At 58.5% G+C, this 12,687-nt stretch overlaps 2 protein-coding genes across 5 annotated transcripts in view; one reads left to right on the top strand and one right to left on the bottom strand.

Annotated features, from left to right (window-relative positions):
• The window catches only part of OTOF (otoferlin), a gene marked incomplete at both ends in the record, with an annotated part of 90,592 nt that extends 79,987 nt beyond the window's left edge, over positions 1-10,605 (top strand). For all 3 annotated transcript variants that reach the window (XM_082672104.1, XM_082672102.1, XM_082672103.1), the window contains 15 exons: positions 87-218; positions 1,147-1,213; positions 2,106-2,236; positions 2,340-2,474; positions 2,870-3,007; positions 3,309-3,436; positions 3,552-3,722; positions 4,368-4,528; positions 5,201-5,343; positions 5,714-5,802; positions 7,303-7,401; positions 7,556-7,797; positions 7,924-8,102; positions 8,208-8,308; positions 10,425-10,605. In XM_082672104.1, the coding sequence (XP_082528230.1) occupies positions 87-218; positions 1,147-1,213; positions 2,106-2,236; positions 2,340-2,474; positions 2,870-3,007; positions 3,309-3,436; positions 3,552-3,722; positions 4,368-4,528; positions 5,201-5,343; positions 5,714-5,802; positions 7,303-7,401; positions 7,556-7,797; positions 7,924-8,102; positions 8,208-8,308; positions 10,425-10,605 (2,097 nt within the window). The remainder of the gene's footprint in view (positions 1-86; positions 219-1,146; positions 1,214-2,105; positions 2,237-2,339; positions 2,475-2,869; positions 3,008-3,308; positions 3,437-3,551; positions 3,723-4,367; positions 4,529-5,200; positions 5,344-5,713; positions 5,803-7,302; positions 7,402-7,555; positions 7,798-7,923; positions 8,103-8,207; positions 8,309-10,424) is intronic.
• A 1,448-nt stretch (positions 10,606-12,053) lies between these two features.
• DRC1 (dynein regulatory complex subunit 1) overlaps positions 12,054-12,687 on the bottom strand; it is a gene marked incomplete at both ends in the record, with an annotated part of 45,968 nt that continues 45,334 nt past the window's right edge. For both annotated transcript variants that reach the window (XM_082672860.1, XM_082672861.1), the window contains one exon: positions 12,054-12,110. In XM_082672860.1, the coding sequence (XP_082528986.1) occupies positions 12,054-12,110 (57 nt within the window). The remainder of the gene's footprint in view (positions 12,111-12,687) is intronic.

Below are 12,687 nucleotides of genomic sequence, written 5' to 3'. Positions count from 1 at the left end.
TGGGGGAACCCCGGATTGTTCAGGTCTCTGGGAATGGCCAGGGTGCAGGGATGTAGGCAGGACTCTAGACCTAGCCAACCCTGCAGGCTGATGAGGAGAAAGAGAGGAAGAAGAAGAAGAAGAAGGGCAGCTCGGAAGAACCAGAGGAGGAGGAGCCTGACGAGAGCATGCTGGACTGGTGGTCCAAGTACTTTGCCTCCATCGATACCATGAAAGAGGTGACGCCTTGGCCTGGGCAGGGGGCCCTTTCTATGACCTGAGTTGTGTGTGATGTTTACTATCCATGTTAGAGCACAGGTTAAACTGCTGTAGCAAGTTAGATTGATGGGAACAAGAAGAAGGTTGGTATGGTGATTCAATGGGGTCAGGGACCAAGACACTGCCATCTTGTTACTGGCATCTGCGTGGTTAGAGATGGCTTGCCGTCACGTCCTAATACTAGTCCACGGGAAGGGTAAAGAGAAGAAGGGGACACATACTCCTTTCCTTTTAAGGGCCCAGCCTAGAAGCTGCACATATCACTTCAGCTCACACTGGCTAGAATCTAGTCCCATAGCCACACTTAGCTGCAAGGGGGGCTGGGAAATGTAATCTTTAGCTAGGTAGCTGTGTGCCAAAAACTTTTAGAGAGGAGGAGAGCAGATAACTGGGGGACACCTAGTAGTATCTTCTCCCACCAACACCTCCTCGATTCAAGTTGGCCAGCCTGGAGCTCCAAGAGGCTGCCCATTGTCTCGAGTCTATTCCTGTAATTTGCACAGGCTGTCACCAGGTGGCGGTGACACCTTGGATGAAACAATGATTTAGTGTCCAGTGTGTACTGACTGAAGAAAATAAGGCACATTTTCTTATTCAGTTATACTTTTCTACATTAAAATAATAATACCACTAAGAAGCAACATTAAAGAGCGCATATTTTTCAATCATACACAATTAAAGAATCATAACCCCTAAGTACAGTTAAGTCACATTGTACACATCATAAACTTTTTTTTAACCCGCTTAAGCACATCATGGGTTTGAAACCCAATGGAAAAGAGTTTCTGCCTCTAAGCATTTAAGCCTGGTCTGACACCACAGTGTGGGTTCAACAAACACCTCCCTAGGAAACCCACCTTCCCTCCTCCTTACCTCATCTTTTGGCAGCAACTTCAACAGCAAGAGGCCTCAGGAATTGATTTGGAGGAGAAGGAGGAGATGGACAACACTGAGGGTGAGCCCTGGAGCCCTGGATCTCTGCCTCTCCCTCCCAGCCCCCCAGATGGGTGGCTCCCCTGCTTGTCACACCAGCTGCTTCTCTTTCCCCTTCCCATGGGCCGTCACAGCTGCAGCAGCCAACAGCAGATATCACCAGGCATCCCTGCGCACCAGAGAGCAGGCTGAGGCCCTTATCTAGAGTGGCTTTTACTCTGACCAGTTCAGCAGCCACAGTGAGGGACAGACATTTAGAGTCACAGAACATCAGAGCTGGAAGGGATCTCAGAGCTCACCCCATTCAGTATTTTCCAGACCTTTTCCATGGAACACTATTAATGGGTCTTCTGAAGGGAAAAGAGGGTTCTGGGGTCAAATGGATTAAACAGGTCCCTTGGTGCGGGACTTCTCAGTGCCTTTAATATACAAATGCTATTATAAATCTCTAAAAGGAAGACATAATAAAATATTTCCCCAGCTTATTTTACACACACACACACACACACACACACACACACACACACACACACATATATCTTTTCTTTTAAAGCATTCCAAGAACGCCTACACCTAGTGTTCCACTGAATGCTGTTTGGGAAATGCTGATACAGAACAATCCTCTTAATGTTAAAGACAAGGAGACTGAGGCCAGAGAGCACAGTGAGCTGGCACCAGACCCAAGCTCCTTCCACGCCCCTCTCTGTCAAAGGGCACACAACAGGCTCTGCACATTTCTGGCATACTGGTGCCCTGCTCCCATGTGAGGCGGGCACGCCAGGCGGCATTGTCTGCATTTTCTACAGACGAGCACACAGAGACCTGCAAGTTAAATCAGCAAAGCGACAGAGCTGGGTCTCCAGCCCAGGCCTTCCTGCCACATCATTTCTGCCCCCTTGTCTGTTTCTGGCCAGGCCTGAAGGGGCTGATGAAGGGCAAGGAGAAGGCAAGGGCTGCAAAGGAGGAGAAGAAGAAGAGAACCCAGAGCCCAGGCCAAGGGTCTGAGGCCCCTGAGAAGAAGAAACCCAAGATTGATGAACTCAAGGTGAGGGTCTGGGAGCAGACCTAGCCAGAAAGTAGGGTCACACCGGGGGCAAGACAGAGGCCAGTGGACCGGCCTCAGCCCCTGACAGCCCGGCCTGGCTCAGGTGTACCCCAAGGAGCTGGAGTCAGAGTTCGACAGCTTCGAGGACTGGCTGCACACGTTCAACCTGCTTCGGGGCAAGACGGGGGACAACGAGGACGGCGCAACTGAGGAGGAGCGCATCGTGGGGCGCTTCAAGGTCAGGCAGGGAGCACAGGTGGGCCCTAAGTCCTGAGCCCCCCACCAGCTCTTCTCCCCAGCCCAAGCCCGGGGCTGACAGCCAGGTGGAACTGTCAGCCAACCCGGTTGGTAAAGTATAAAAATACTTCCACGCTGATTGATAAAGATCATCTGCCCTAAACCCACCTCCCCACTCCACCCACCTCAGAGTTGCCCCTCCCACTCCAGCCACTCCTTCCAGAACCCCTGACTCTCCATACCCCAGCAACTAAAGGGTTAAGGCCCCACCGCAGCTAAAGGGTTACGGCCCCACCGCAGCAGGGCGCAGACCCTCAGTGCTCTTGGCTATCTTGCATGCCACCCCTGCCTGTGCCACGGGAAGCTGCACCCTGACCCACTCTTGCCTCACCCCAGGGCTCCCTCTGCGTATACAAAGTGCCACTCCCAGAGGACGTGTCCCGGGAAGCCGGCTATGACCCCACCTATGGCATGTTCCAGGGCATCCCCAGCAACGACCCCATCAACGTGCTGGTCCGGGTCTACGTGGTCCGGGTGAGAGGCCCCTCACATCCTTTCCCCAGGCTCCCGGTCCTCCCGCCCAGGAAGGGCTGAAGCAGCTACAGACTGACAGCCCCCAACTGGAAGACACCAGGGAGGTCAGCTGGTCTAGTACCATCCTTTATAGAGGAGGAAGCCAAGGCCCAGAGAGGGTCAGGGACTTGTCCAGGGCCACACAGCAAGTCCCTGGTCCGTGCTTCTGCCCCTCACTGTCATGGGACCATCAGGGAGAGGGGCAGGGACACTGGAAGATGAAGGTGCCCGGGCCCTGCTCAGAGCACCCCTCCCATCCCAGGCCACGGACCTGCACCCCGCAGACATCAATGGCAAAGCCGACCCCTACATCGCCATCCGGCTAGGCAAGACTGACATCCGTGACAAGGAGAACTACATCTCCAAGCAGCTCAACCCCATCTTTGGGAAGTAAGGCCTCCTGGTGTCCCACTCCACCTGCCCCAACTTCCCCAGAGCAGACCACCTCCTACTCCACCCTACCCCAGCCCAGCCCTCAACCCTTCTCCCAACCCTGTCCCACAAGGTCCTTTGACATTGAGGCCTCCTTCCCCATGGAATCCTTGCTGACGGTAGCCGTATACGACTGGGATCTGGTAGGCACTGATGACCTCATTGGGGAAACCAAGATCGACCTGGAGAACCGCTTCTACAGCAAGCACCGCGCCACCTGTGGCATCGCCCAGACCTACTCCACGTGCGTGGGGCAGGGCGGGGCAGGGCGCACCTACTGCACCTTGACTCCAAAACCAAGATGCAGACCGTGGGATTTGGGAAGGTGGACATGTTATAGTTTCTGTCCCAGCCAGGCCTCCACCCCGCCAGGTTCTGGGCTCAGCCTTCAGGGGCCAGGACTGCAGATTCCAAGACAAGGAGAGAGACAGGGGATTCCAGGACAGAGGAAGCAAGATGAGGAGAGAAAAGCGGGCTGGGAGGAGAGGCAGAAGCGCGCTAGGAAGAGTGCGCTGAGGATCTGGCCGCCCTGTGCCACTGCCAGGCTGCGTGACCCTGGGCAAGGCCCTTAACCTCTTGTGTTATCAGTTTCCTCAGGGAGTTTTTTAAGTTCCGTTAGAGGGGACACGGTGGGGGGATGGTGCGGGCTGCCCTGGGGGAGACTGGATACTCATCCTTGGGACACTGAGCATGTGGGCCGGAGCCCAGGGCAGGAGGGATCAGCCTGCAGCAGCCCTGGTGTGTCAGCTGATCCTGGAACGCAGGGCAGGGCTCACTTGCTGACACGGAGCAACGGCCAACCTAAGGAAACCGGCCAGGACCATCTACCACCTGGGGATGGCCCAGCCGCACCCTGAGCCCCACCCAGCCCATGTGTCTCCTCCGACAGACACGGCTACAATATCTGGCGGGACCCCATGAAGCCCAGCCAGATCCTGACCCGCCTCTGCAAGGAGGGCAAAGTGGACGGCCCCCACTTCGGGCCCCCTGGGAGAGTGAAGGTGTCCAACCGCGTCTTCACAGGGCCCTCCGAGATCGAGGACGAGAACGGTAACAGGATGCTGGACAAAGCTACGGGGGTGTCAGAGGCCAAGGAAGGACCCACACTTCCCTGTGGTGGGACCACCCATCCGCTCATCACCCCAGTGTCCCCCTCCTGTCCGCCCAGCCTCCACCCTTTCTCCCCATCCCACGCAGCGCTTGCTCACTTGTCCCCTTCACTCTCTCTCCCGGCACCCCTGTAGGGTAGGGAGGTTCTCCCCATTCTGCAGATGAGGAAACCGAGACCCAAAGGGTTTCAGTGACTTGCCCAAGGCCACTCAGTTCCTACAAGGCAGAGTGAGGGCATAGACCCAGGTCGGTCTGGCTGTCCCCACACTTTTGCCCCCCTGGCACCTCCCAGAGAATCAGCAGGTATCTCTGCCAGGAAACCAGTGCCAGCCATCTTCAGGGTGCTGGGACAGGATGTGGGTTTTTCTCTTCCCTGACCTCATAGCCCAGAATTCTCTGGTCAGGTTCTCCCAAGCAGAGGAACCCCAAGGAGACAGACTTTTCTGGGCCCATGAGGCAGCTGAGAGCTTGGGCAATCCACAGCTCCCTCTGTGCCTCAGTTTCCCAGCAGTAAACTGGAGATGGGGCTTCTTTGTGCCCCTGAGTCGCTGGCCCAGCACAGGTCTCTTGTTTTGCTGAGCCCGTGTGTGAGCTCACCACTAGCACCCACAGGGCAGAGGAAGCCCACGGAAGAGCACGTGGCACTGTTGGCCCTGAGGTACTGGGAGGACATCCCCCGCGTGGGCTGCCGCCTGGTGCCGGAACACGTGGAGACGCGGCCGCTGCTCAACCCTGACAAGCCGGGCATCGAGCAGGTGACTGGCCTGGTCGGGATCTGAGGTTCTTTGGTATTTGGGATCAGGGAGTCCCAACCTGGGTCCATAAAAACAGATCCTCCTGCTATTCACTGCGTTCCCTTCATACGCACGCACCATGGCCCTTCACCGTAACTTCAGGGTTTGAGTCTTAACTTTGTGTGAGAATTACATCAGCTCAGATGGAGACCTAGGGTATCTCCCTCAGAAGCTGCCACTGGCTATTGGTGACGTCATAGGAACTGCTGGCATCCAAGGATGAAAACTGATGAAATGGGTCCTGACAGGACAAAGGTTGGGAGGGAGAGGAGAGCTGGCCTTGCTGGGCAGAGGGAGGAGTCCGTGAGACCTGCCACACCTCCTTCCTCAGGGCCGCCTGGAGCTGTGGGTGGACATGTTTCCCATGAACATGCCGGCCCCTGGAACGCCTCTGGACATCTCTCCCCGGAAGCCCAAAAAGTGAGCTGCTCGGGCCCAGCGCCCCTCCCTCCATGCTCCCCAAAGGCGTCCTTCCTGTAGGAGGCTCCAGGCCCAGGTCTCCCTAGTCAGTGCCCTGTGGCCTCGTTGGGGGAACAGAGCAACCCATCAGGAGGGCTGTGGGGCCTGTCCTGGGTGGGTCCCCTTTGCTGCAGCAGGGGCCACACCTCCGTGGCGAGGTCAGCGAGGGCTGTGAGTTCACACCGGCACGCTCCAGCAGCCTTTGTCATCACAGACCCACTCCTCCACGTGCGTGCACACACACAGCATCCCCGTGGGTTCCCACACACACACCCACGAGACACAGAAGCCCTGAGAGCCTGCTCTGCTCCCTGACAGTCCCCACTCCAGGCCGTCATTCAGCTCTACCAAGTTTTATTTAAGGCATCTGCTGATGAGATGCACAGGGCGAGTGCCCAGGAGAGGCGGGAGGCTGGGAGGGTGGGGCGTACTGGGCCAGGAGCTACGCCATCTGCCTCTCCTAGTTGACACTGGCCAGGTCACTTTGCTTGCCTGGGCCTCAGTTTTCCCATCTGTAAAGTGGCAGGATCAAGTCGCTGCCAGCACTGGCCTCAGCGCCTGCGATCAGGGCCAAGTGCGTAGGCCTGTGAGGTCGCACGGGGCCGCACGCTTATTTCAAGATGGCAGCCTTAAAATTCTTAATGATTTTTAACAAAGAGGCCCGCGTTTCCATTTGGCACTGGACCCCGCAAATTATACAGCCCGTTCTACCTGGCATAGTCTCCAGGTGGGACCCTGAGTCTGCTGTTCCAGGGCCCGCCACCAGGGGACACCCCAACCCGTTATGTCTCCGGGACTTGCAGTCCAGGACAGAACTCCAAGAGCCGCAATCCAGGGAATTTTTAGCAGCTGACTCAACCTCCCTCCTAAAAGTTGAGACGTAACTACCTCATTTATCATGACGATTACACTTCAAGGGGAAAATCCCCTTTGGGGACAAGGATGTAAAAGAAATCAGATTCCATGGTGGTCCACAGCCAGCTGCTGGGCTTAAGTGTGAACTTTTATTAGAGCTGGAGTGGAGCTTCCGGCCTCTGGAGACGGGGGAATCTTGCTGCCGACTCTCCAAGCCTCGCTTCAGCCACGCCCGCACCCCCCTGCACCCCCCAGGCCCTCCCCTGCAGCCTGGGCAGCCTCTCCGAGGCCCGAGTCAGCCTCCCTGTCCAGAGTGTGCTCTGGGTCCTGGCATTCCAGCCCAACTGGCTCTCCCCCAACTCGGCTCTCCTCATAAGAGCCATGCTAGCTGGGGGACCCTCTTCTCTCAGCCGGGTACCCCCATGTCTCCCCATCCCCTCAGCTTCTCCCCACATCTGCTCCCTCAGCCCCAGCCTGACCCAGGCCCCACGCCCACCCCCAAGTCCCCAGGACGTGTCCCGGTCGTCTCATCTCCAGCCCCATCCTAGCCCCAAGACCCTGGAGAAGCCCCCCGCATGCTGCTAATCAGCCCCTCCCCCTGCCCAGGTACGAGCTGCGGGTCATCGTGTGGAACACAGATGAGGTGGTCCTGGAGGATGATGACTTTTTCACCGGGGAGAAGTCCAGTGACATTTTCGTGCGGGGGTGGGTGAGAGTTTCCCTGGCCGGGAGGGGGCTGAGCTGGGTGGGCCCATCTCCCTGGGAGGCAGGAGAGGAGGGAGAGGACAGGGGGGCTGTGGGTGGAAAGAACCCCCACAGGTGTGGCCGCAAGTCTGGAGCAGGCGACGATGCTCCACAGGTGGCTGAAGGGCCAGCAGGAGGACAAGCAGGACACGGACGTCCACTACCACTCCCTCACGGGCGAGGGCAACTTCAACTGGCGCTACCTGTTCCCCTTCGACTACCTGGCTGCCGAGGAAAAGATTGTCATCTCCAAGAAGGAGTCCATGTTCTCCTGGGACGAGACTGAATACAAAATCCCCGCGCGGCTCACCCTGCAGATCTGGGACGCCGACCACTTCTCCGCTGACGACTTCCTGGGTGCAAGGCTGGGACCGGAGCAGAGCGGGCAGGGGAGGGGGAGGCAGAGGCAGGGGGAGCCCAGCCCAGGTTTGGGGGTGCGGTCAATAGTACCAGATGTCAGAACTGACTCTGAGGTTGCCACAGGGGCCATCGAGCTGGACCTGAACCGGTTCCCACGGGGCGCAAAGACGGCCAAGCAGTGCAGCATGGAGATGGCCACGGGGGAGGTGGACGTGCCCCTGGCTTCCATCTTCAAGCAGAAGCGCATCAAAGGCTGGTGGCCCCTCCTGGCCCGCAATGAGAATGATGAGTTTGAGCTCACGGTGGGTACCACTACTGCTGGGCAGGGGGCAGGGCTGGGCCAGGCCAGGGCGCTGAGGGCCTGGCACCTAACCCGGGCACCGGGACCATTCTGTTCCTCTCTGCAGGGCAAGGTGGAGGCAGAGTTGCATCTACTCACTGCCGAGGAGGCGGAGAAGAATCCAGTGGGCCTGGCCCGCAATGAACCTGACCCCCTGGAGAAACCCAAGTGAGTGCTCTGCCGGTCAGGCCCCTGCCATGCTAGTCCCTGGCGGCACTGGAACGGGAAGGAGGGGCCAGAAACTTCTGGTCTCCTTGCCCTCCACTCTGTAGGCACCTCTGCCTTCTCTGTCCCTTCCTAGGCCACAGCCTCATTGCAGGGGAGCCTCCTCCCTCCTCCCCTTCTTCCCAAAATCCACACCTCCCTCTGAGCCAGAGCGCGGGCCCCCGGTACAGGAGAGCTGCACCTCTCCCGGGGAAGGCCCCACCTAGCTGAGTCAAATGCTCTTCCTGGTGTTTGCCAAAGACAAACAGCTGCAGTGGTGGACTCTGGGGCCCCAGGCAGCCTTCATGGCTGGGGGGTGCCTGGGACTATGAACTCAGCCCAGGGTCGGCCCCCGTCCTGGCCCCCACCTTGGCCGGGGCCCTCCCCACGCCCCAGCCCTCAGCTCCTGTGGCCTTTCTCCATGCTCCCTCTGCTCCTCCTGCGGCTCCAGCTGGCCCCACACAAGCTTCATCTGGTTCTTGAACCAGATGGTTCAAGATGGTTCTCGAGTCTGCCCACTACTTGCTGTGGCGCACGTATCGCCGGCTGCCCCTCCAGCTGCTGCCCCTCCCGCCCTTCTCCTCTGCCCTGTGCCTGGCTACCCGGTCAAGAAGACCCTTGGGGCCTGCACCCAGCACCCTCCTGGGTCTGGTATTCCTCCCTCCCTCCTGGACCGAGGGCTTATGAGCTGGGCAGCATGTGGAACACACACACACACACACACGCAAGTGCACACACAAAAGTATGCCCACAAGTGCACACATAAGGATACAGACAGCAACTGTTAAGCTTTTGAACAGTATCATAGACTCAGAACTGCAAATAACTGTCTTGCATGTTCACGTATCAGGCCAGAGAGGAAGAGTAAATTGCCCAAGGTCACCTAGCCATCAGGGTAGAGCTAGGATTCAGCCTCAGTTTTCAAACTGCCAATCCAGTGTCCTTCGCACTACACCACTCCCTGTCCCAGCAACAATCCGGACAGACTCTAACCCAGTTCCACTGGCAGAAAGAAGTTGAGCGATGGACGGGAAAGGGGAAAGGCTTTGGCTGGGATTAGCCTCCAAGTCCTGAATAGTTTCTACCAGTATCCTCCTCCCAACCCCGAGCCCTTTCCTGCCCTGCAGGACAGTGAGTATCTCCATCCCATTCAAACATCTTAGTAACAAGCATGTGAGGAGCACAGCTCGGTGCCAGGCGCGGGGCTGGGAGCTTCCCATGCACTTTCTCATGTCACCCTTTTACCAACCCCGGAGGTGGGGATCTACTATTAACCCCGTGGTACAAGTGAGGAATCTGAGGCTCTAAGAGGTGCCTAACTTGCCTGTCACCGCTGGGACTAGAGACCAGGTGCCCTGCGCCCACATCCCTGTTCTGCAGCCCCATCTGCGCTGAAAGGCTCCGGAGGGTGTGGTCCACGTCCCCCAGGAGCTGGAGGAATTTGAAGAAGCATATTCAATACTTTGATTTTCCATCTTGACATTTCATAGAACCTGTTGTTTTTGTAACACAGTCAACAGAATGTAAGCTCAACAAGCCCTTCTGGGCTAGGCGGCCCTGCAGAAGATAGAATAGCGATCCAGCCCTGACGGCGGGCAGGTCGGGGTGAGGGTGGCGTATGCCCCACCGGGGCCCCTCACACCCCTGGCAGGACCTGGTGGGGACAGAAGCAGAAAGGGGGAGAGGTTGAGAAACACCGATCTCATTGAGAACATGGGGCAGCACCGGACCATATACAAGGAACCACTCAATAGGGGAGCTTCCTAATAATCGGAACTGCCTGCAGTGCTGAGGCTGCCCCTTCAAGCATTGACCCGCCATCACTGCAAGGGTGCGGGAGGTGTGATGCCTGCCCAGCTGCCAGAAATGCCGTCTAGGCCGCGGGAGGAGATGGGGCACCAGAGGGTCCTGCAAAGAGGACAGGGAATGCAGGCAGCACACCTGGTGCTTAGAGATGGGCTCAAACCCTCCCTCCGGCACTCAGTACTTTGGGGACTCAGTCCTCTTGGGGCCTAGTAGGGCTGAGGGGATGGGGTGCCGTGGACATGCCACCAACTGACCAAGACTCTCCCTCCCCCAGCCGGCCCGACACGGCCTTTGTCTGGTTCCTCAACCCCCTCAAGTCCATCAAGTACCTGATCTGCACGCGGTACAAGTGGCTCATCGTCAAGATCGTGCTGGCGCTGCTGGCGCTGCTCATGCTGGCCCTCTTCTTCTACAGCCTCCCCGGCTACATGGTCAAGAAGCTCCTGGGGGCGTGAAGGCCCCGGGGCCTCCCTGCGCTCCCCTGCTGGGCCTGGGCATTTGCCCCTCCTCCGGCATGGAGGCCTCAGGGCCCAGGGGCCTTCGTCCTGCTGGCTGGGCTGGTGACACCCCCCTCCCTGCCTGTCCTCACCACCTCAAGTCTGCTGCTGGCCCGGTCCCTCCCCTCGGGTCCCTGCCTGCAGGGTGGGGAGTGTGGGAAGGGATGGGGGCTCCAGAGGAAGCCACCCCACATCCTCCGCAGGCCTCCCCGTAGAGCTCGAAAGCGTTAACGAAATTCACTGAGAATCGAGAATCATGTCATGGGCCAGTGCCCAGGGCTTTCCAAAGAGTTAATGAGCAAAAAGTATCACCCTCCCCTCCCCCAGACATCATCTTGCAAGGGCAGCCGACACTAGCAGTCTTGGCCCTGCAGAAGTGCAGATCCTTCCCGCTAATCCTGCGGGGTGACTGCCTCCCCAGGCCGGCTCCACTCGGTCCAGGCAGCCACAGCCCTGCGTGCACAAGCCCAGTCCTGCCCAGCCTGTGGGTCCTGACGGCTTTCCAGAGCTTCCTCAGCCCAGGCTAGCGCTCGCAAGCCTGGACGTCCACGCCAGGACACCCGTGCCCCCGGACGCCCGTGCCCCCCACCCGCCTGGCCCCTTCAGGGCTCACCCTTCCGGCCCTCCAGGGGCTGCCTGGAGTTTGCTTGAAGTGCTGCCCCCCTGCCTGTGTGAGCTGGGTTTCTCCTGGCTGTTTTTCCTTTCTCGAGTGGTGATTTTTCTCTTAATAAAACAAATCAAACACTGAGCTGACAAGTCTGCAGTTGTCCAAGTGGGGGGACTGATGGGGGGCAGGGGGCAGGGTTGGCTGGCAAACTCAGTACAGGATGGGCCCCTAACCCTTTGGGGGGCCTTGTGGCCCAGGGTTCAAGGTGGGCCTAAGGTACAGGACTGTCTGCCCAGGCTGCCCACAGGAAGAGCCTCACAGCACAGCCCAGGGGCACCGCAGGCTGGACCCAGGGGCCCCAGAAGCTCACAAAGGGTCCTGCAGGCCCAAGGACAGTCTGCAGGCACAGACCCTGAAATGGCCCAAAGCTCCCGCCGCCACCTGCAGACACCAGCTTCTCCCAAAAGCAAGAAGGGAGCCCCGTGCCACAGGCCCGGTCCCACAGCTACAAGCCTGTTGTCAGACCACAGCCCGAGGCTGGGGACAAAGTCCCCTCGTGACACAGAGGTGGGGATAGGGGCCCGTGTCTCACCTGACCTCTTTAAAGAGATTCAGACACAACTCTTTGAAGACTTTAATCATGCCTGCAGGATACAAGTAACTCCTCTTGTCACCTATCTTGACAGGCCCGACAACAGCAGCTCTGGAAAACCCAGGGAGTGGGCCCAGGCAGCTCCCCAGGAGATGCCACCTGTGGCACCAGCGCTGATACCAGTGTCGGCCCTTTCGAGGTCTGGCTCTATTTTGTGGGGACCCGGAACACCTGAGTCGGAGGAACTTGCAGTTCAGAGTTTATCTGGAAAAGAGTAAAGGTCATGACACTTCCCCCAGGGTCCCCCTGCCACAGGCCTCCAAATCCCTGGGAGCACTTCCTCCCCCAAACACTTCCGGCTGCCTGGGAAAGCCCGCAGCCTGCCTTCCTCTGAAGCCAAGACCTGGGCTCCTCGTCTGGCTTCTGCTCCAGCTCGTCAGGCTCTGGTCACGTTCTTAACCTTCCCCTCTGATCCATTCTCTTGAGCCCTCCCCTCCGCTCTTGACCTGCCCACCCTATAGCCCCAGTGTGGCCCTGTGCTTCCCCCCCGCCCCCAGCCTCCTGTACACAGTGGCCTCGAAGGAAGTATGGGCCATACGGTTCCCAAACGTCTGAGTCCTGTCTCGGGCCAAGAGGCCAGCGTGACCCCCCGGCTCACCACATCCCCCCGCTCAGGTGTAGCAGGGGTCCTGAGACCTCACGGGCCACACACCCCCAGTGCATGGGCGTGTGACTGGCCTCAGCTGATGACGGAGGACCTACGCTCAGCCCCGTGTTACGACCTTAAGCACCACGTGGAGGATCCCACAGGAGCAGAGCAGAGCCAGCAACTGTGTTGCCG

The sequence above is a fragment of the Grampus griseus genome (genome assembly GCF_964374135.1).
Source record: "Grampus griseus genome assembly, chromosome: 15".
Classification (NCBI taxonomy): Eukaryota; Metazoa; Chordata; class Mammalia; order Artiodactyla; family Delphinidae; genus Grampus; species Grampus griseus.
Note: the sequence above shows the minus strand (reverse complement) of the source record. Positions and strands in the feature narration are given on the sequence as shown.